Raw genomic sequence first — 23,437 nt, 5'->3', positions numbered from 1 at the left:
GAGAGTTCTGTGACAGATTTTGAAAGGTAATTACCTGTCATTGCTTAGCGGACTTGTACCTAGCAAGTTTCAATTGCACCGGGTTAGAGACTTTCACGTGGACCGCGATATCCTCGACAGGCGCTTCGCGAACGTCTTGGCCTCCGACTGCTACCACTCGATCACCTTTGCAGATTTTACCACTTTCCAAAGCGCTTCCGCCAGGTAACTGTAACACCGTAATTTATACATCGTTACGAAAATTACTGGCTAGCCACAAATTAACTCCTTCCCGTGACATTTAGCTCGTAAACAGACTAAACTGATGCTAAACTGCTTTGTAACAGAGATTATAAAAATCGTGACCAACTCTTGTGGCGTACTGATAGGAGCTAAAACTCAATAACGATCGTCATTTGCTGTCCGCGAGCCTGGCTCGTGATGTTTACGTTTGGTTCGACTTTCTGTTCGCGAGTCTGGCTTGTGGTATTCATGTTTGGGCCAAAATCTTCATCACGAGTCAGACTCGTTAAAGTACGGGAAGGGGTTAATATTCCTTTGATCTGTGTTATTACAGAGAAACGACTATATAAGCCTGCATTGCTACAAGGTGAAATGTTTAGGTAAATCAAGGGAATCGAAGCAGTATTATTTATTATACACAAAATTCTTTTATACGAGATTTCTGAATGGGTAAAAGTGTTTGGTGTCTGTAAATATATGAAATTATATCCTACCAAATCCGATACGTATGCTCCTTTGCCACCCTTGTATCCCGTCAAACAGAGGCCAGCTCCTTTGCCGGATTTCTTCTGCAGCTCGACTTCGATTTCCTCTTCTGCTTTTTCGTGTCGATGCACCACCATCGTGATCTACGAATGAAGATTCAGAACAATCGATACACGTCCACGAAGGCTGCAGAGACCTTGCATTGATATAACTCATTAATATTCCGCTAATTTCTATTAAATTTCTATTAATAATCTTGGAGAATCTTTTATATAATTTTATCCGCTGTTAAAAAATTGGAATCATATTTATAAAATGGGAGAAATGTTACTAACAGTTCCTGCAACTTTCAAAACAGTCGCGTGTGCCTTCTCGTGCTCGATCTCCTTGAAACTATTAGCACACATATCGAGTATTTGGTCGCCAGCCTGCAGTCGGCCATCTTTGCCAGCTGCGCCGTCAGGAAACACTTCGATGATGAATACTCCTTTCTGGAATGGAACAATTATTGCTTGAAAATTGTCAACACTCATTCACAAGACGACATATTTAAAAAAAATAATATTATTAATCAAACTTGCTCATGGGCAACTTTGTAACTTTAAACAGTAGTTGTGCAAACTTAGAAATATTATTTTAAAACGGATCTTACGCATGGCGTGTCGGAGCCACCAGCTATAGTAAATCCTATGCCCTTGTCTTTTTCCTTCTGGAACTCTATTGTCGTGTCCCTTCCAGCCACGATCTTGCAATCTTTTGGATCTTGGGGTGGTTCAGGTTCCTTCGGTTTCTCAGGTTCTTTCGGTTTCTCTGAAATATCGTACACAGTTCCACAACCATGTTCTGCAATTAATTTATCATAGGTGAATTATTTTCTCAACCTTTCTCAGGTTCTGGAATAATGCCCTTTGCCCTGTCCTCCTCTTCCTTTGCAACTTTACTCTGATTCGGATTGCACACTGTCAATGTAACGACCCCCTCTGCTTTTTTCAAGAGACTGGTAGCCTGCGCATAAAAACGAGTACAAGAAATACACTGGGGTACTGTAACCAATCGCCTATAATAATTTCAAGAAACAGGATGGACCAGTTATTATTCCAGGCTATAAGATATAATTAACAAAAAAGTTTCCTAACGACGCAAGCTATAAAATCGAAATTTGAAAATAATAGAAGCACATAGTCGATGTACGACTATTACCTCGTCGTAAGTGGAACCCAGCAAACAGTCCCTGTTAACAGCCAGAATCATGTCTCCCACATTCAGGCCAGCCTATAAAGATGCAAATGGCTTTATGTTCAAGAAAATACAGCTGTTCGTCTATACACTGCTATTTCGTGTATAATTGACGAGCGATGGGAATCGTTTTGTTTACGAATTAATTACCTGCTCCGCGGCGCTGCCTTCCTGTATATCGGAGATGAATATACCTTGGCCGACCTCAGCGTGTTTTCCTTCGATGATCATTATACCTAGTCCGTACTGACCCTACACGTTGGAAAACCCTCATTGTAGTAATCGAAACGCTTCAAAGTACGTTCTACTCGGTAACACTTGCCTTTTTCACGGGCACGCTGCGTACTCCTTTATAGTGACTGAACATTTCCGACTGCGACAGAAGAACAATAATGAATCCTTTCGGAGCAAATGGCAGTTTTCAGTTGTTTGTCGTTTATGGAAACGGTCAAGAAGTGACTTTAACGTGGGAAGATTTGAGAAAGAAAGAGCAAACAAAAGGATTGCACGAGAGTAATAAAGAAGGAACGAAGAATTAAATTTGCCTGAATTTGAAGTATATAGAAATATGGATGTATAAGTTTGATCTACCAAGGGTCAGAACAGTTCTATTTGAATGGTTAGAAACTAGAAATGACATTGAAATCGAGACTCACGTCGTCCAAAGTCGGAGGAAATTGAACGATCGGTTTGACAGCAAGTTGATCAATGCCTGCACTCCTTCTGTGGACATATTATTGTATCTAAATCGATTTTCCTCGATATGGGAGACCCCAAGAAGAAAGAAACCACTTCTTACCGTATGACGACAACCTTGAAATATGTACCAGCCATGCCTTTGATGCGAGCTGATGCGTTTAGATGACATCTTCCTTGCAGAACACAGCCGTTTACCTGAAAATGTTTAAATCCATATCCCAAGATATCTAAAATGATTTTATTTTTTTATGAATAAACAATTGTAATTGATAGAAATAAACAACGTCATAAATTGTTCAGTCAACATAGAGCCTTGAAATTGATACTCAGGATGTATATAGTATTGCATATAATTAAGATTCTGCGTTGAAGAAACATTTTGGAGTAGTGAAAAAAGAAAAATGGCGTACCTCAAGTATCTCATCGCCAACAGCTAGCTGGCCACCTTTAAACGCTGAACCCTTCGGATTAAGGCCACAAATGAACACTGCCATCCGATTTCTGTCTTTGTGCCCGGAGAGCGAAATGCCCAAACCACACCTGTCTTTCTCCACTTTGACTAATAGCACTTTGTGTCCCAGCGAGTGATACTTCTTTTGAACTTTCACTGCGAAGAAATATGCGTCGTTGCGTTATGCATACGTGCACCAAATACAACCTCCGTTGATCAAAAAGAAAAATATACTTTTGGGAAAGCGAATTTTCGAATAATTATTTTCTCTACAAGCGAGAACAAAGTACCATTTTGTTTTTCTATCGTTTATTTTGATATTCCAAACTTGAAAGTATTGCTATAATTTATAGGAGTGATACTTTTGATGGCTTTTGGAAATATTAGAAGTGTATAATTACGTACTGCTCGTGTACCCGAATTCGTCTTCCTGTTCCGGATCCGCTTCGATCTCCTGCTTCGAACGCTTCACGTTCCCGGCGCTTTTCCTCGAAATCTAAAAAATGTATTTCACCATTTCGGTCACCGATACAAATTAGGCTCGAGATTCGTGACGATTTGGTAGTCAAATTACCTCCATGCCAGTTTTGGTATAAACGTTTCCCTCGAGATCTCTGGTGTCCTCCTCCTCCGAGCTCTCGTCCGAAGAATACTTCCGTCTCGGTGTCTTGTCTTCCGCTTTCGAGGCATGATCTTCCTTCTCTTCGCTCACTTCTCGCAATATTCCCGGATTGGAAGGCGGTGACGGCGCCTTCTTTCGAATCGACTTCTTCATGGAGGATCTGGAGCGAGAAATAGGTCCTCAGCCCCTCACTCTGCGATATCGAGACTCCCAAACGCAACGAAAACGAGTCATATTCGCGGTAAAATTAATATTCGAGCCTCAACCCCTCATTCTGCGATGTCGAGATTCCCAAACGCAATGAAAACAAGTCATATTCGCGGTAAAATTAATATTCGAATTTTCCCCAAATATGGCGGAGTCGATTCGATCGCAAGAAGAAAACTCTTATAAGAACGTTTATAAGTCCAGTGAATTACCTTCTCGCACTGGTTCCCGCGCCATCTGAAGATCTTGTACTTTGTCTTCTGAAATCCGACCTCGAGCTACTCTGCTTTTCTTCGTCCTCGAGTCCTCCCTACCAAAATAGAGGAAGATAAACGCGTGATAGTTTGTTCGTCCAGCTCGAATCTTGGAGGAGTCACTTAACCCCAATCTCACCGAGCTTCTTTCGGTTCACAAATAACACCACGTTCTTAGGGTTAGTCAAATAAATGTTACAACTCTAGAGGGAGGGGGGAGGGGATCAAAGTTTGATACGATTAGGGTTGAGGGCCAAATCATACTTCTGTTGTGGGATCAACGTCAAGTACAGGCAAGTCAAAGTAAACATTTCTTCTATGTTCGTGTTAGACGTTAAAAAAAAATTACAATTAAAAAACTAAGCATAATTTAATATTGTTAATAACGAAAAAACAATCGAAACACTCTTATGTTTCAAAGGAAATTTTAAATAGACAATAGGTACATTCCGGAATCCATGGTAGTAAGTTGCGACGTTGGTGACCCAATGAACGATCTTCGCGTAAGCTTTGCACACACTTTGCTTCATTTTACGTTTCTATACCGAGTGGCAGGATTCATCTTTCACGGATAAAGTTAGAATTCGCTATCGTACGGGCGTTTACGAGAGCCACGATACATCGAATCGCGAGTGCATATCACTTCCGAGAAACGCGGGAGATTATCTAAAATTGGGTGCGCTCGCCTAAGCGTTTTAATCGTGAATTTCGACCGCGATACCGCGCTTCGATGCGCAATGAAATTGACTGACAACGGGATCCGAAACGTTCCCGCAGCCCGAAGTCGTAACAATCGATTCCGTTGACCGAATTAATTTACATCGAACACAATCGAATGACGTTTCTTTTCCATCCATTGACGATCAAGGTCTCTCGTCTCTCGCGACGCGCGATGAAACGAAATGTACTCCTGGACGATTAGTTCTGCACGAAATGTGTTCACTCTCGCGAAATTTAAATGCAGAAACTACGAATCAATGCAATTTTTATGTGGGTACTCAATTTAAAAGATTCTAAAGACAAATACAAGGCGAAGATCACAATGGCGAAGCAGCATTCGAGACTTTGACAAAGTAAAAGATTTCTGGATCCAGTAAGGGAGATACAGAAAAAGTTTATTTAAATTTTTCATGCAGAATTTAATCCTCTCTAAGATTCGTTTCAAGCATTTTTTAAAATTTTGACAAATAAAGCATATATGTTATTCTTGGAGAGGTGATGTTTCGATTCATTTTAATTCGCCTGGATGGTTGAATAAATTCTTTCTGCTCGATGAGACAATGTTCAACAAATTTTTTAACGCAAGTGGATTCAGTGGACCAGTTATTTTTCACGGTTTAAAAATTATTATCCTCATACATACGGGTCCAGAAATATTTTTTAAAAGTTTCGAAAATTGTCAAGTAGGATACATTAGTGGATTATAACTCTCGAGAAACTGGAGTGGATGGTAGCCGCGGGGGGTGAAAAGAACAATGTTGGAGAAAGGAAACGACCCACCTGTGTCACTTCCGGCGTGATGGACCTGGCTGGCGAGACGGGCGACGCTTTTTGACGAAAGGATGCCGTAGGTGTCCCTGGAGCTGCACTGGAGGCAGGCAGACGGTTCCTGGTGCTCTGCCTCCTTCCTGGTCTGCCCCCGTCGTCGCCTTGTTCCTCGTTCTCGTTCTGAAAGTCCAACAAACACCGACAGTCGCGTCAATATCGTGCAACGACGCGAAAACGACGAAGAACCCCTTGGAAAACTCACTGCGTCGCCGAAACTAACAATGGAACCTGGATCTGGTCAAGGATCTATACATCCAAGTCACAAATCAATTGTTTCTTATTAGCTCGATCGACCGTTTTTATATCAATTTTTACACTGTGTTTTTACACTGGGAGTGAGAGACGTGGCAGATTCTAATGACAGTATTAAGGGATGGAGAGTTTAAATTTAGGTGAACCTTGTTGCAAAATATTAGACGAAATATTAAGAAATCATCGAGAATAGTCATAGAGTTCATCGTATATAATCATTATCTCCATTTTGAAAGGTGTGTTACAATTTTTTAACGTCTACTTTGAACATTACACTTTAGTTAAGATATCAAATAGATCGTCACTTAAATATGTATCTTTCTAAATATTGAAGAATGTCATTGTACAGTGATCGAATCGTTAACACAATCTCCACTATAAAAGGTGTGCTCGTGGATACGAATGCCGTGTTATTGTTCTAGAACACCGATAATTCAGTAATAATTATTCGTTCTTGTGTTACTCAAATAAAACAAATGCATTCGTATACTCCTAATTCAATGGAAGTGTTCCAATTCATTTGATGTTCCGCTCAGTTTTACTGTGTTTCATAATAAAATACACAATCTCCACTATGAAATATGTTCTCATAATTATCCACATCCGATATATTTCAACGTAGAAATGATTAAGAAAAAATTCTGATAGTTCCACCGATGAAAGAACGATCCAAATCACGTAGCACGGTTCACTTAGTGGATCATCCATCCCGATAACACTGTCGTTGATATCCTGGATTCTCGCGTGTCTTGCCTGCACCGTCCACATTCTACTTACTGACGGTACCAGAGTTCCCTCGATCCCGGGATCGATCGTAATTTTTTTTTTTCGGTTCCTAGAATACACTATTTCGGTGGTCGATGTAGGAGCCAGAGTAAACCGTTCGAATTGAATTACTACGCGGGTGAAACGTTCGCCGGTAACGTCTTGAATTGCTGCCAGAACAACTGTAATTTAACAGCGTGACGCGTCCGATTCCATCGATCCAATCGGCGGTAACAGTGAGTTTCCCCGCGGGCTGCCGCTACAAATTCCTGGGAAACGTGATTAATGCGTGTTATTAGATCTCAGGTTCGCACGAGACTCGCTGCGCATTCCACTGACTGGGCTCAAGGATCTCAGACGTAACTTCTATCTTTCGCATGGCCGGTTTCGTTACGCGTGGTTAGAGATCGGAGACAAATGGCAGACGGGACGGATTAAAGGTCCGTTTATACACGTCCGTGTCGTGTCCGTTCTGTGTCTGAATCGAACCCCGAGCGGTAAAGCGTCACTATTCATATACAACCGGACAACGTCCGTGATATGATCGAAAAAGTGAATTAGTTTGAAATCAGAAAAAAGAAGAAAATAATGTAAAACAACGAAAGAAGAAAAGACGTATTACCGTACATCCCTTATGGCGAAACCGTGAAACGAAAGGGGAATTTAATATTTATGAGAAATTAGTAGATCACGAAGACAAATTTCACCAATATTTTAGGATGACAAAGCATACATTTAATGTTATGCTTGATAAAATTAAACAACAGATATCCAAACAGTATGCGAATTGGAAAAGCCCTATTTCTGCAAGAGACCGACTGGTAACGGACGGGACACGTCTAAACACGTTTATACAAAACCGAGCGATTTCCTTGACCTTCCGTGATCAGACCATGAAGCAAAAAAATATCGGAGATCATCAATTGCTGACGTTACCCATCCGAGTCCCGGTCGGTAACAAACACGGCACGGACGATGTATAAACTGTTTCATATGAAATTACGGTACCGTTTCGTGTCCGGAAATCGGCCGGAACACGGAACGGACTCGATACGGATGTGTATAAACGGACCTTAATTCGGGGTCATTCCACGTCGAATCGATCACTGTTAGCGAAGAAATTGAAACCGTCGAACGGAAATATCAATGATCGTCGACCCTTCGTTGACGGCCATTTTGGAGAACAGATGTTTCGAATTAAAACGGGTCTCGAAAGTTCAAAAATTTTATCGAAGCTATGGATTGGAAGGATTAAAGGCTACTCTTTGCGACTGTGAAACTTGATACAACTTGTACACAATAATTTAATTTCACGATTCAAATTTTATTGGGAAATAATATTGCCTGACATTGGCTTACGTAACATAGTGCCATTAATCATGCTCTGTCCACAAACATTGAATCGTGCAACACGTGGTCTTCACCTTCAGAACGAGACCATTGTTTCACGTTTCCAACTGATAAAACAATGAAGAGGCGTATAAATTTATGTTCAGTTTGGTGTGAGAATCACATTGAACGTAATTTACTGATTCTTACCAATGTCAATGCTTCCCTACTGCAATACAGAAATAAATATACTAATTATATTTTATATTAATATAAAAATAAAAAAATACTATTGTTCTCCTTTCTTAAACTTTGTTATTATTTATTTTATCGTGATAGAAATTATCGTCCAAGGTTAGCTTGAAGAGAACAATTTATTTTTATTAATTCCTTTATCTTTCGTGGTTTAGGAAGTTTGTAGATTTTTTGGAATGACCAAACGCTTATTTTTCCCCGTGAATTTTGTTTCTTTGCGCGATATTGTGAAAAATAAACCTTCGCTATCGGATGCCGATCCTCGGGCTGACTCAGAATCATAACATTACTGATTTGCTTACATAGGGAACGTAAACACTCTGTTAGAAAAGATTCTGGAATTGTTAGAGTGGGAAATACACTAAGTGTTTCCGTAGATAAAGATCTGAAACTTCGACTTCAATTTTTAACGAATTCCAAATTAACGAAACGATGACCCTAATTTCGTCATCGTGTTTCAATTAAAACGAGATTCCTCGCATCGAACGCAAAATTGTATCGATTTAGCGTGGAATGTCCCTTTGATCTAGACTTTGTACGCCGTGCAAATGATCGAATTAAGTATTCCAGTCACAGTCTATACAGGGTGTCCCGCATTGGACGGTACTTAGAAGTCAGAATTCGAAGTGGTTGAATCATAAAAAAAATATAATTGCTACAATTTCAGTGATCCCCTTTCGATCGAAAAATAAAATCCATGTAAACGTACGCAAATAGGTGAAGGAACCAAAAAAAAAATAAATAAAAAAATCATTATGGTAATATCAGTGCTACCGATTGCATTATACTTTCAAAATAACACGTTATTAATTCAAGATACAAAATCCCCTGCGTCACGCATTTTCAGACGTTATCAGCCACGGTTCGATAAAAAATATATACATTATTTAAAATTCTATTCTTTTTTCTTTGCACCGAACGATTCTTGCCAACTCACACTTTACTTTGGGAAGTTTGATCCAGTATATTTCACCGAGAACTAATTTTATTTGAAAGAATCGCGGAGGAGCGAAACAAAATAGTCGAATCCCCGGAATCTGGATAAATTAAAAATTCTCAGGGAAACGCAATCACTGAGTCTGATCGTCTGGCCTCGTCCCTGCCCACTCACTTATCCACGCTCGAGCCACTACCTCGGGGATCTCGTTAAAACTCGTCCAGCTGTGCCTTTACGAGCAAACGTGGTCACTGATATCTCTCGAGTCGTCTTCCGCGCGAGTCGAACCCCGAAAGTCGAAAGTCGCGTGTCTTCGCGCTCGAAACCGCCCCAGATAACGATTCGTAACTCTATTTTGCGTGTGGGAGTGTGGGTGTGTGTTTTTATGCAACGTACAACGAACGAGACGCATTTACGTCCAAAGAGGCGATGCATCGCGACGCTCTTGAGAGCCGAGCCAGTTAACGTCTACCGGCCGGTTTCGTCTATGAAACTGCGGGTGTCGATATATCAGAAGCAACAGAGAGAGAGAAGGTGGATGGTGGTGTTGATCAGAGGGGGCTGAAGGCAGGTGGAAGGGATCGGGTCCATGGTGTCGATGATGGACGCCTCGTTGCAACGACGTAATCCACACTTTCCGTCAAACCGCGGCATCCCTGACTCATTGTCAATCGCGGCCATCTCCACTCGTCTCCTTTTTCTGTTTTTTTTTTACCCCCACCCCCTTTGTACGATCCCCTTTGTTCGTGATCGCCCCGGATTTCCGAATAAATACCTACGGAATCAACCCTTGTGACCGCGGAGACCAGAGCAAGGAATTTGGACGTTTCGGGGATCAATTTTGCGTCAGTTTAGAAAAATATTTAATTGAATATTACCGTGTGGATTTTGTAATTTGGAAACGTGTATTGATTCCTATTAGATTTGTGTAAATTGTGGTAGCACAGATTTTGAAGCACACAGTGTTTATCTATGGGTGGAAGATTGTTTGGAGAATCAACCCTTTCGTGTCAGTTTGAAAAATATTTAATAGATTATTACTACTGTATGGATTTTGAAATTTAGAAAGGTGTATTTGTTCCTTTCAGTTTTGTGCATATAGTGGTAGAATAGATTTTTAAACACAGTGTTTATCTGTGGATGGAAAATCGTTTGGAAAACCAACCCTTTCATGTCAGTTGGGAAAACATTTAATAGAATATTAGCACTGTGTGGATTTTGTAATTTGGAAACGTGTATTTGTTCCTTCTAGATTTGTGTAAATTGTGGTAGCACAGATTTTGAAGCACACAGTGTTTATCTATGGGTGGAAGATCGTTTGGAGAATCAACCCTTTCGTGTCAGTTTGGAAAATATTTAATAGATTATTACTACTGTATGGATTTTGAAATTTAGAAACGTGTATTTGTTCCCTTCAGTTTTGTGTATATAGTGGTAGCATAGATTTTCAAGCACAGAGTGTTTATCTATGAGTGGAAGATCGTGTGGAGAATCAACCCTTTCGTGTGAGAGTGATGTGTAAGATATTGAATATTACTATGTAGATTTTGAAATGTAGGAAATTTAGTAAATGGTGGTGGATAAATTTTAAAGCACAGATTGTTTATCAGAGCGTTTAAGACGTATAATATTGTCATTTCGTCGATTTCTGGAATCTTTTAACAAATCGACCGATAAAAGATTCTCAGCAAACAAACGTGGAGGATGTTTTACGACGGGGGGATGAAAAATTCCAAGAAGAATTTGCCTATCGATCGTGTAAAACCGTGTTATTGTCAGGTGTGGTATCTCGGTGGACAAACATGGAATAGTTTGTCTTGGGTCTACCCAAGAAAGGTTTAATCCCAGAGTGGTAATGTCAAATACTTATTACGTAATTGGTAGGGTGGAGCCTGGCAGATCCGTATCAGAAAAATAGACGTTGCACATACATTTCGGTTTAATTAAATATGATCGTGTCTCTTGGTGCTAGAACTACAAAGTCTAAGACGAAATATAATATCATTCTAAAAAATTATCTAAGATTTCAAGTTAGTAAAATATCCTGGATCAACATAGATCCTAACATAAGTGGGAGATTTGCTTTAGAAATATATTAGTTTGATGTTCACGACAAAATTCCAAGCAAGATAACTCTACCGATCATAGAGTGCACAGAGTTTCGTATAGACAATGGGTATAACCAATCAAAGAGATGTTTTGAAATTCTATATGGGTCGTTCCGCTCCACTCTATCAGCCGAGCTTTAATCCAACACGTTGGACGGTCTCGCGTTCGCGAATTACATTTCGATCGACGCTTCGTTGCATCGAATAACTTCGTTCGTTCCGAATTGGGATAAAATCGATTAACACGTTTCAAATTACAAACGTACGTAACAGTTTGCCAGACAAACAGCAATTACCATCTGCAAAGGATAGTTCGTTTTTTTGAAAAACAAAGGCAAATCCATTGTTTAGAATCTGTCGAACAGTTTCTATGCTTGACGCTGTATAACAGTGTTGATCATCTAATTCTGTTTCTGAGAGAGTTAGTCGTTTCTTTAGAAACGATAATAGATATCAGTTGCATTAGGCTGTTTTCCGTTTGCTCCGATTTGCACGATTCTCATTCCGTTTCTGCCTTCCACCCTGTTTCCTTCGTTTCGCCCCCAGCCTCCCTCGCCAGTATGTTTATCGGAAAGTTCGACCTCGATGCATCGTACACGTATAAGGGATGTTCGTCGACAATGGCTGTGTCTACGTGTCTCCCCCTTTTGCTTTTTTATTCACCCCTACTCCTCCCTCTTTTTCCCACTTTCGTTTTTTCTTCCCCTATTTCGCGTTTCTCGTACTATTTCTCCCACTTTCGCGTTCGATGCCGCTCGGTGTGTATAATTTCCTGCACCGTTCTTCGAATCGATCGAAATCGAGGGTGGAAGGAATCGCAACCATCAAGTTCGTAGGCTCAGAAAACAAAATGAATTAGATATCTTTTATTTGGAAACCTATTTTAAAATTAACTCGATTATTTCGAATTTTATTTTCACTCTAAATTATTTCTATTTAAAATTCTATCTTGAGTTTCGTCCACTCTGAGTTATACTTGTTTGGGATTCTATTTCAGAATTAATTCCTCTGTTTCGAACCATGTCCATCTGTAATTCCATTTCAGAGTTAATTATTCCGTATTGGGTTTCTATTTAGAATTCGATTTGGAATTATCTTCCGTTACCCATCGGAACGAACCTTCAGCCGCGTCTACGATGAAAAACACGAAAACCGAAAACTCGATCAATCGTTGACTCGGTTTGTAAATCGATTTAGAATTTGAATGAAACTGAAGGACACAGCGAGGATATGTTCAAGGATTCGCGTCAAACTAATCTGAAGTTTCGAAACGCGTGTTTTCTGAAAATGTATCGCGACAAAAACAGCCACATTGTGGCGCCTCTTGCACTTTATTGTTTGATATACATAGCGGGTCGAAAAACTGGGACAAGCAATATCCTATTTTCGCAGGACGGGAAATTGGTGGAGGATAATGGCGAATGGTTAATGAAATGTTCCATAATCTGATTTTCCTCGATCTTAACTTGCACTTCTTTTTTTACAAAATAGTGCATCGTCGAATAAATCAATTCCTTGCATTATTTATCGTACCAAACTTGTAGGTTCTTTGGTACAGAAAGTATTATTAATTTTTCAATAATACGTACCGAGAATTTTTAAACTTCTAGCAATTATTTATATAATTCAACTTTAAATAATTTCTGGAAGTTTATTCTGTTTAGTAAGGCATACGTTTTTATGCCCAGAAAATTTAAATCTCCAGCCCTTTAAATATCGAAAAAACCAGTTGAGCATTTTTTATTTTAATCCAAATAGCGCTTTAGCGACTGGAAAATTCAGGAAGCTATTAAACTCTGTAAATGGAAATTCATGATCAGATGTCTGTAAATTTTTGTTTCGCGAGCATGGATTTCAACGACACTGGAAATAATTTATTCAGTGGTTAGTATTAAAAAATGGGCAGATATCGTTGCGTCTCCGAGCGAACGATGCTCGAAAGTATGTATAAAACGTATTAGAAAATAAATAAACTTTTAACGAACGCGTTGAGAATGCCAGTGCACGGTAACGAAATTATACGCGCGGAGCAAGTTACTGACTTCGTTAAATGAAATATGGAAAGCAAAATAAACTATGTTGATCGAAGTGATCTTTTCTACGATAAATATTAGGTTGCTGTACAAATTCTATCCTTGGCTTTCTTGTGGAATTCAACACGAAAATAACGTTTCTACAGTTATCTATCGATACTGTTTCTGCGATACGAAGGCCAATTCAAAATACTTTCGTTGCGACAATAAACGATAATAATTGCGAAATTATACATTTACAGAAAGCATTGTTCGACTAGCTTTAGACTGATAGTACTCGAATGAATTTTCTTTATACTGCAATATTTTATGACAAATTGATTTCTTCTGTTTACTATTGGACAGACCTTCTGCAGCACCTGATACTCTAGTAATACTCTTTAACGACTGAAAATGAGAGACTACAGACTAGAAAAAATACGAGGAACATGTACAGAGTGTTCACGCTATTATCAGCCATCGTATTTTCTGTAAGTAGTAAGAATTAGAAAAAAAATTGACACTTTTTTCTAACGGCTGCTTCTTACGGGAAAAACTACTAGTGATGGCGCGAACACCACAGTGGTAAAGTCAACGAACAAATCGACTTCGTCGAAGGGTATCCCAAAAATAGTCGTTGAATTCATTAATATTCGTGACTTATAATACTGATAACGGTGGTAAATTATTACCAAAAAATCTAATAGGTAAGAATCTAATGGAAGAACCTTTCAAGTCGATTGTTTCGTCGACTCCGTTCATCAATAACAATTACAAAGTGTGACAAATTCGGGATAACGTGGGAGGGGGTGGGAGTACATCGATATTCCTGGTCGTGGCGAGGTCTCACCAGGTGCACCAGAGACTGGACGAGAAGACAGACAGGATTTCCGGCGGCTTGTATGACCTCAACTGCCCGCTCGTGCGTGCCGTGTCGCAGGTCCACGCCATCGACCTCGATTATCCGGTCTCCGACCTGAAAGTACACGCGAACGGAAACGCGACCATTAAATCCTTCAATTTTGCTCGATTCGCCACCGTTCGTTTACTGCTTCCCCTTCTCCCTGCTTAAATCGACGAATCTCTATCGATCCAACGTTTAATCGAGCGCTCGATTATCCGGACGGCGTTGTCCAGGCTTTTTTTTTTTTAAATCTATACGCTTCTACTTTCGTCACGAGTATATTATGAATTTCTCCACCGACTGGATTAGAAATTTTCAGTTTAATCCATCGTTAAAAATTTGAAAATTATTACCTTCAATTCACCGGTTCTTCCGGCGGGACTGTTCGGCAGAACGTTCTTTATGAATATCCCGGATATGTTCTGAGACTTACTAGAACTGCCATTGTGCAGATCGACCTAAAACATATATTTAATATTGTCTGAAAGAATTGTTAATCAAGGCAGAACGATCCTGCAAATTTTACAAGCACGACAGTTATACCAAAATAGCATTCCTTGTTAAGTAGAATGCTATTTAAAGCATTGCATAATATCTCGACGTGATAATTCGTTTAACCTTTCCGATACATCCAGCACTTATAAGCATTTTCACGGCCGGAATAATCCGCGCGCGATGAACGCCCAAGCGCGTCCAGTGAGCGTGTTTAAGAAATACGGCTGTGAGATTTCCGCACGACAGCGCGTGTCCAGCGATCGAATTTTAAAATCGAAAGAATCGAAGCATCGAAAATTTCTCTAGATCAATTCGAGGTTTCTCAATATTCCCAGCGTCGCGAGCAATTTTTTTAAAAGCAGCATCGAAGCAGAGAAAATTGACATCGACAATTCTATTACGTTACAAAGTCGACTTTAATGTCTCGAAGCCATTCGGTACGTTAATGCACTTATACTAGTGCAACTTTGTGCGTCATATAGACGTACATTACTCGACTGAAATTAACAACCAATGCCATCAACGTGGGCACCATTAGCTGTTCAGTACACGACGTAATTAGTCGAGCAATTACCGAACCAAGAATAATTACGTTTAACAATTGTTGACGAAGTCTGTTGTATTGCTAATTAAGTTTGTTTTAAAATTAGGAAAACGTTGAGTGAGGACGTCTAAATTTTTATGATCTTTATGATTAAAGAAAAAATACATGTCGAAATAAATATGAATTTTTGAAAACTACAGTTTCTTTTATCCAATTGACCCTACTTTATTTATCGACGATCATCGAATCAAACGTTTTCTTGTAATTTCTAGGATCACTCTGTACAGTACTCGAGTTTCGTTAAATATACGAACGAGCGCCGTTTAGATGTAACTGGGCTTGAAATGTAGGCCACGATGAATCGAAACAGATCCTAGAATACTAGTTTATGATCAGCTGTTTTGATAAGAGAACCAGGGTTGAATATTAAAATTTCCAAAACGGACTACATTCGTTTTTAAACAAACATAGGCGTTTACAAAAGATTGTTTTCAAAAGTTCAGGTACGTTTTAAGTCCAGTTCTACTCAGATACCGCTCACCTACCAAGATCAGCCATACAAACACACATACTCACCAAAACAGTATCAAACTTTTGTTTCAACTGAACGTAGGTGTGTTGCGTTACCTTTCCTCCTGCGATGCTCAGTCCCAAGCTAGTTTCTCGTTCCCTGTAGACCTTTACGAGCCTCTCTGGGCCTCACACACGCAAACATACACATGCAAACACGCACCAGTAACATCAAACTTTGATTTCAACACAATGTAGACGCGTTACGTTACCTTTCCTCCTACGATGCTCAGTCCCAAGCTGGTTTTCGGTTCCCTGTAGATCTCCACCAGCCTTTCCGGGCCCCAATGTTTGGACCAGTTGACGTTCCCGTCGTGTTCTCGGTGTGTGACCGTCATGTCGACCGGTTCGTCCGCGAATACGACCGCCGGGATCCTGCAGGGTGAGCCGCAGCTGGAGGACGCCGAGCTCTCGGTCTTCTGGGACACAGAGCTGACGGGTCTGCTCTGCAACCGTGGCTGACAAACGTCTACCTCCGCCTCTAGCAGCTCATCGTCGCTGCACTGGATCGCTTTGGACTCCTGGTAGGTCTGAACCTCGACCTCCCTTCGAGGGCTGCGAAAAAGCTTGCCGCGGGTCGGTGAACAGGCTGAGCTGCTGATGGACTTGCCAGGACTGGTGGATATGTCCTCGGGGATGCACTGGATGCTCTTCGACTCCTTCGCCTGGATCCTCTCCGACCTGGATGGGCTGTCGAAGTCCTCGGTGTCCGCGTTCTTCGTGTATCCAAGACTACCTAGGTCGTCCAAGCAGCACTGGACACTCTTGCTCTCGCCTTGGGTCTGGGTCTGTACTTCTCTCCTAGGACTCTGGTAATACCTTCGAGCAACGTGCAGAGGACTATCCTTAGAAACTTCGGAAGGACTGACCACGGAGCTCTGCTCCGGGCTGCACTGAGTGCTCTTGGTTTCCTGGTGGGTCTGTGTCTCCGCGTCGCACTTCTCTTTGGGCGAGTACTGGGTCTCCTTGAAGCTGCGCTCGACCTCCGCCGAGCCTTTGTCTTGGATCTCGTCCGGCCAACAGTCCGGCACAGACCTCAACAGATCCTCCAAGGACGACGAGATCGCTCCGTGCAACAGATGATCCGACTGGCTCTCTAGCGTCTGACTCTGATACTCTAGCGCGTGTTCCTTGCTGATTAGGCTGTCCTCGTCGGTCCTGGAGACCGTTTCCTCCGGCAGCGGACGCTTCTGCTGCCAGAGGAGCCTGTCATAGTCCTCGTTCTCCGGTCTCTTCTCTGTTTCACTGCCCTCGTGTGGTTCTAACCTCCCCTGGTCCTGGGATGTCTCTGTTTCGGGGGACCTCGAAGGTAGCTCGGTTTTCGTCTGCGTTTGCCGCGGGCTAGGCTGATCCTCGGATCTTCATGGAAACAGGAAACACAGATATAGAGGCAGAGTCAAGAAAAAGAACCGCGTAACGAGGTTGGTCTAACGAAACGAAGTCTACCCGGCTCTTAACGAGCAAGCTCCGAGGGCTTCTTATTCTGGATAACGTTTCCAGCGAATCCGCTAAAGCAGCGAATGGAAAGGTCTTCCGTGGTGACCCACTAATTGCGGCGACGGTTCTGGTCGGACGGTTAATACGGTCAATGGGGGAAAAGGGTACGCAGCTGCATTGTGGGACGGGAATTGTAAGACGTCGCGCCTAATGGCTCGATGCTGGGACGTGTAACGATTAATCGCGATTGGGCAGCGCACAGTGGGGCCATTGCACGCCAGACGCGGTAAATAGTGGTTTTATACAAATATACCCACAATGAAATAATGATTCACTAATAGTTAATGGGACACATGGACCAAGATTTAGTATGATTACATGATTACAAGATTACATGATTTTCAAATGTTCGATCTTAAAATCATCCAAAATTATAATCATCGTTTATTGTTGCTTTGATTCTTCAAAGTAAATAATGAGTAATCGAATTAAATTTACTTAGTACATATTTAAATTACACCAAAGTACACTTTTATATCTCCAACATTTTTTGAGTTATAACTAATTGAACATGTTCAGTTTTCATTTTATTTTTTAATTATGAATGCAGTGTGATGCAGTGTTCATTTTAGTTGCTTTTTGTAGAGTGAAGCCTTATCTTTTTTTTTTTTTTTTAAATTAGCTGCTACTGCGAAAAATATAAAGATGATCAACTGTTTCGATACGTGCGAGCGTCGGTGATTACGAGCATTGTTATTATTATATAAAAGATGAAGAAAAATGGCAAAATTCAAATATATATATACATATGTACCTACCTGCTTCACTTGGAAATTCCATTACTTTAACACTAAATATTTCACTCACAACTTACAAGTATTTTTGAAAATCGTAACAATGCTTTTAAGATTGAACATTTGAAAATCATGTAGTCGTATCAAAAATCGACAAATGATAAAAAAAATCATACTAAATCATGGCCATGTGTCCCATTAACTATTATTGAATCATTATTTCATTGTGGGTATATTTGTATAAAACCACTGTTTACCGCGTTTGGCGTGCAATAGTCTCACTGTGCAGCGATGAGATCGAGCACCAGTGGGCTTGCGATCGAAAAAAGTGAGATTTCAAACATCTCTAAGCATTTGGAGATAGGGAAATTTCTGATTTATGGATGTTTAACCATTAAGTGAATTATTGGGCCTTTCACAAATTTAAAATAATACATACTCTATTATTCTACAAATAAAACTAAGACTAAAATGTTATATAACAAAAAATCCATAAATGGTTTGTGAAGAAGTTATAACAAAAACATGAACTGTGAAACTCGGTTGACATTCAGGACATTCAAATTAGAAAAAAAATTTATAATAAAATAAAATTAATCTTTTGCAAGCATTCGATATCATGAAATTGTTTGCAATTTACTGAACATAAACTTGAATAACATAAAATTTGATGACAACAAAAAGTCATCAACGAAGAAAGAATACTTCAGCATCCAAGATAAATGATAGAAACTAAACTCTGATAAAGAAATGTGTAAATTATTCATATAATTCTACGTTAAAAATATTTTGTCATGTTGCTCGCTTGAAACAAAATTTTAGTAAATTTGTTTGTTCAATAAATAAAAAAACATCTGTTTTCATATTTTTGTCATAACTTCTTAACAAAGCATTTATGAATATTTTGTTATATAACACTTTAGTGTTATTTTTACTTGTAGAACACACTGTTGAAGCGTGTACGGAAAAATGCGGAACATCCTGTATATCAATGTAATTATTTAAAAATTTATGTAATCCTCCATTGTTTTTTAAATGCTTTGAAGCTGCTTTGGTTGATTGTCATTTACCAATATGATAAAAATCAGCATTAAGTAAAATAATTCAGTTGAGATTGAGAGTTCACTTAAGGGTTAAACGATTGTGACTCTGGGGATGAGAAGTAAACAGGTTTACAATTTATGATTATATTCTAAGTCCCAATATCGATTCTATTTTGTTCTATGAATATTTCTATATGCATGTATAGGCATTGTTTTCTATCTCAACTGTAAAAATATAATTGTATTTTTTCTTGTGCGCTAATGGGTTTTTGCTTGTATAATAAATAAATTAGAATTTTAAAATGTAAATATTGTTTGGTAGATGAATAAATGGACTACCCAAAAAAAACACTGACATTCGTCAAATCAATGCTTTCACTGGATTCTTCATTATGGAACTAGACAAATTCTCAAGTTAAAACGTACGAAAGAAATAAATTTGGATAGAATTCATGAATACTAAGATTGAAAAAAGAAAAGTGATTTACGATCGTCTGAAATCCCTAAAATCTTTTCCCCCTAGTATTTTCAGCAATTAATAACTGAGACACCTGTCACTATAACTAACACTCTATATTGAACTTGACCCCATTACTGATGATGGGTTAGAAACTAATGTCTCTACGGTGGAGATACGGTCTGTCAAGATGAGAAGATCGAAATAATCCCGTTGATGGATTATGACGTCCGTTGTACTATTGTTCAGAATATGTTGTTTTAGATGGAGAAGAGGTTGAAGAAATTAAAATGAAACTAATTACAATACTTTTAATTTATAAAAAGAACCTGTAAAGGTCGGAAATAGAATCTGTTGTATAAGATTTAGTAGACTCGTAGCTTGGTATGTGTACTTTTTACTGTTTATTCGGAACAAAGTCTCTGAATATAACATTTTTCAGGCCATCAGCCTGTCGTAACCCCTGAAGTCGCGTCGCATCGAAAGCACGCTTCCAAAGTACCGTTTTATAGGGTCGTCGCAGTTTACTATCTCAAAGCACCGTTTCGTGGCTGGTTTACCTGCACTGTACGCCCAGCGAACTGTTAAGAATTCAATGTTCGATCGTTTCGTAACCAGTTCCCGGAATCGTCGCTAAATCGAACAAAACAAACGAATCCTACGTGCCACGGTGCATCGAAAGGCGACTCTGGGACGAGCAGTCCATCAGTCCATGAGGTTCGAATAAAAAGAACGAATAGAAAAGCTTCGAAATTTGGTTGAAATATTTATCGAACATATGTATATAGAAGGCTCTGTATGATCAGAATTTTATGGTCAGTTGCAAATATCTTGCGAACTGTTATTATTACAATTTCTAGTACAAAATTCACCACGTAATTGGCTGTATTTTCAATATTTTTAAACACCTCTATCAACCTATAAATAGTGGCGATAAAAACTAAGCTACTCCAGCTATTATCGTTAATCCTCGAATCATCAACGATCTCGCTCCACGTTTTATGATCGAAGTTTGTTAACTCTAGTCTGACTCTCTCGTCTAAATAAAATACACTAATTCTTTTCCTTTTAATATTTTCAGATAATTTATTTGTAGCTATCAATCCATCAACATTCACAGTCAATTTACTCTCAAAATACTACAGCTATCAAAAACATGAACAGAACCAATTATACAGAGAATTCCACCCCCTTTCGTTTCGATAATAACAATTTCCCCCTCAAAACGCATACATCGCAAGATATTTGCAAGTTTCGCGACTCCGATCCGCCGAGCTACATTCCCACCAGTGCAAATATCACCAAACAACGAAATCCTCGTCGAAATCACCCTTAGCTACGGACTGAACCGGTGCGTTCGAACTCTTACGAACTCTTACGTTCCCTCGTTATCCAATCACCGGGTGCCAGATCGATTCGATCGACCGTCTTCAAGCGTATTTCCGTCGATTTTCCACCAAACGTTCACCAAACGGTCGAAAAACCGGAGTCGCGAAACGAACGCACGATTCAAATGGAAACTGGGGGACGTAGGGGGCGGTTGGGAGAAAAAGTATTCGCGGAATTGCGGGCAGAAAAAGTCCAGATACCTCTGTCACGTTCCGCTACGAAGCCAAGGTGTTCACTGGCGTGTCTCTGGGCGGGCGTGCGTCACTGCAAACTGGCTTACTCTGATCTAATAAACAACACACTCTGTGCCGCGTGTACACGAAAACGTGGCGCGCGCTCGCGTGCACCCGCAAAACAAACGCGCACCGACACCTACACACCTGGCGCAGCCGTGGTCTCGTGTTCAGGGAGGTGGGGAGGAGGGGTTCGTCTCCGTCGCGACGGAGAGTACACCACGATGCCTAGGCGGTCCGAATCACGACTAATCGCGAGCAACCACCTCCAGGAGTATTCTCCTTCGAGTGCATGCACACACTCGCGCACGCACACACGGACCACGCGGCTCTACGTGTGGGTGAATCCACGCGAGTTCGCTGGGAAGACCGTGTGCGTGGGAGTGAGCGCCCGGCCGAGCTTCGTTGCGGCAAAGCTAGCCGTCTCTGTTCCTTCGCGAGCTCCTACAGGGCGGGTCAAAATGCAGGAGCAATGGAGATTAATTCTTAGTGGTCCACAGTTTTTTTTTTTTACCCTAAAATACTGTGGGTGCCTGCTTAATTATTTTTTAAACTTGGTCCAGTCGAACTTCTGGGCTTATTTACGCTTGTGGGTGTTCTCAGATCAGTCTAGATTTCAGACGACCGAGGGACATAAATGTCTTTTAGGTATGATTCATTAGCGATCGTTTTTTACGAAAAACTATAAAGTCTTTTAGCACAAGAAAATTTATGTACATTTTATAGCGGTCACTGAATACGCTTGACAAATCTAAAAGTTATCGCTAGAATAGTTCGATGTATATAAATTCCCAAAGACACACCTTCTTCTTGCTTGTCAAGAAAAGCAAATATTTTTAGCTACATTTCTCAAATTATTTTCCGTCAAATCTAGTGGATCTACTAAAGTAAAAAAATTCATACATATAGCGCCATAATCCCTTGCAATGCACACTAAATTTCAATCCAATCGATCGAGTAGATTCGATATTATAAATTCTCAAAAATGACCCTTCTTCAAGCTCGCCAAGAACTGCAAATATTCGCATTCAAATTTCTCAAATTATTTTCCACAGAAACTAGTGAATCTACCAAAGTAAAAAAATTCATACATATAGCGTCATAATCCCTTGTAATACACGCCAAATTTCAAGCCAATGGATCGACTGGATTCCATTTAATAAGATCTCAAAATAGACCCTCCGGTTTGGAAGCGTCCAAACGAGGATTCCCATAGTGTAAAAGAATGTTCCGCGCGTTAAAAATTTCCAATTTCCGGGTATGCGTCCCCTCACCGTAAATTCCAGAGATCGTCGAGGGGACCTCGTAACTTTTGACCCGCCCGGTAGTAGAGTCCCCTCCCTTCCGGTGCCAGTCGCTGGCCATCGACGTCTCCGTCTTTCGGTTACCTTACGGTTTACGGTCTGTAACTGCTTCTTCTGTTTCTTTCAACGATGTTACGCCGCCGTGCTCCCTCCACCGACCGGCACAGACTGCTCGACCTTATCTTTTATCGTCTCTATTCGTCTCTCGTCTCTGGCAAGCACTTTCCTATATTTATATTCGTGTTCGGTTTCCGCTATGCCGCCGATGCTTTCTGTTCCTGTAACCCACTTTCGTGGCTACTCAAGCATCGTCTTTGCCGGGCTTCTATTCGTTTCCTGTTTCCTTGGTTCCGTCGTGCAACGGTTCGACTCTGTCGCCGAGATAGACGGGTTCACCGGATAAGGTTAAGGGTTGCGAAACGAACCGGGTTTCGCACGCGAACGAAACATATGCGCGGTTGCACAATGGAACAGAACAGGCTATTTCTGCGTCCGCACGCTAACTGAATATAGTGCGACTGTTTGAAAGGTGAATGTCAAACAAGTTCAACGAATTGCTGACGCCGTGTATCTGATCTAAATCACGCGTGACTTTTAACACGCGAACGATACGTCAGTCTGAGCTGGACAAATTTCATTCGCGATCGACGAATGAAACTTTTGGATTCCTTCGTGAACTGACATTTGCGAAAACTTACGTAAATCAGAATTTGCAAATCAATGTTTTAAACTGACATTCAGGCAGGCAATGTCTATTGAATCAAGTTTTAGAATGAATCTAAAAAGATTATTGGTTAATCATGAATGAAAACAGTGCCATTTTAATTTCTGAGTCCTCTACGAAGCTAAATTTTGGCGAAGTGTGTAATATAGGATAGAAGGTC

The 23,437-nt window shown here is 40.3% G+C and overlaps 1 protein-coding gene across 2 annotated transcripts in view; it reads right to left on the bottom strand.

Moving 5' to 3' along the window:
- The window catches only part of LOC122401203, a 96,554-nt gene that overhangs the window by 4,414 nt on the left and 68,703 nt on the right, over positions 1 to 23,437 (bottom strand). For both annotated transcript variants that reach the window (XM_043403185.1, XM_043403186.1), the window contains 18 exons: positions 16,109 to 17,255; positions 14,641 to 14,745; positions 14,234 to 14,359; positions 5,678 to 5,845; positions 4,136 to 4,233; positions 3,669 to 3,876; positions 3,500 to 3,590; positions 3,054 to 3,250; positions 2,744 to 2,838; positions 2,601 to 2,667; positions 2,267 to 2,317; positions 2,095 to 2,196; positions 1,909 to 1,980; positions 1,590 to 1,713; positions 1,361 to 1,518; positions 1,044 to 1,199; positions 717 to 851; positions 35 to 208 (listed from right to left, as the gene is read on the bottom strand). In XM_043403185.1, coding sequence (XP_043259120.1) covers positions 38 to 208; positions 717 to 851; positions 1,044 to 1,199; positions 1,361 to 1,518; positions 1,590 to 1,713; positions 1,909 to 1,980; positions 2,095 to 2,196; positions 2,267 to 2,317; positions 2,601 to 2,667; positions 2,744 to 2,838; positions 3,054 to 3,250; positions 3,500 to 3,590; positions 3,669 to 3,876; positions 4,136 to 4,233; positions 5,678 to 5,845; positions 14,234 to 14,359; positions 14,641 to 14,745; positions 16,109 to 17,255 — 3,271 coding nt within the window. In that variant the 3' untranslated portion in view covers positions 35 to 37. The remainder of the gene's footprint in view (positions 1 to 34; positions 209 to 716; positions 852 to 1,043; positions 1,200 to 1,360; positions 1,519 to 1,589; positions 1,714 to 1,908; positions 1,981 to 2,094; positions 2,197 to 2,266; positions 2,318 to 2,600; positions 2,668 to 2,743; positions 2,839 to 3,053; positions 3,251 to 3,499; positions 3,591 to 3,668; positions 3,877 to 4,135; positions 4,234 to 5,677; positions 5,846 to 14,233; positions 14,360 to 14,640; positions 14,746 to 16,108; positions 17,256 to 23,437) is intronic.

Source organism: Colletes gigas, unplaced genomic scaffold, assembly GCF_013123115.1.
Source record: "Colletes gigas isolate AHSC1104 unplaced genomic scaffold, ASM1312311v1 Colletes_gigas_Sc00022, whole genome shotgun sequence".
NCBI lineage: Eukaryota > Metazoa > Arthropoda > Insecta > Hymenoptera > Colletidae > Colletes > Colletes gigas.
This window is presented reverse-complemented; position numbering and strand designations above follow the sequence as displayed.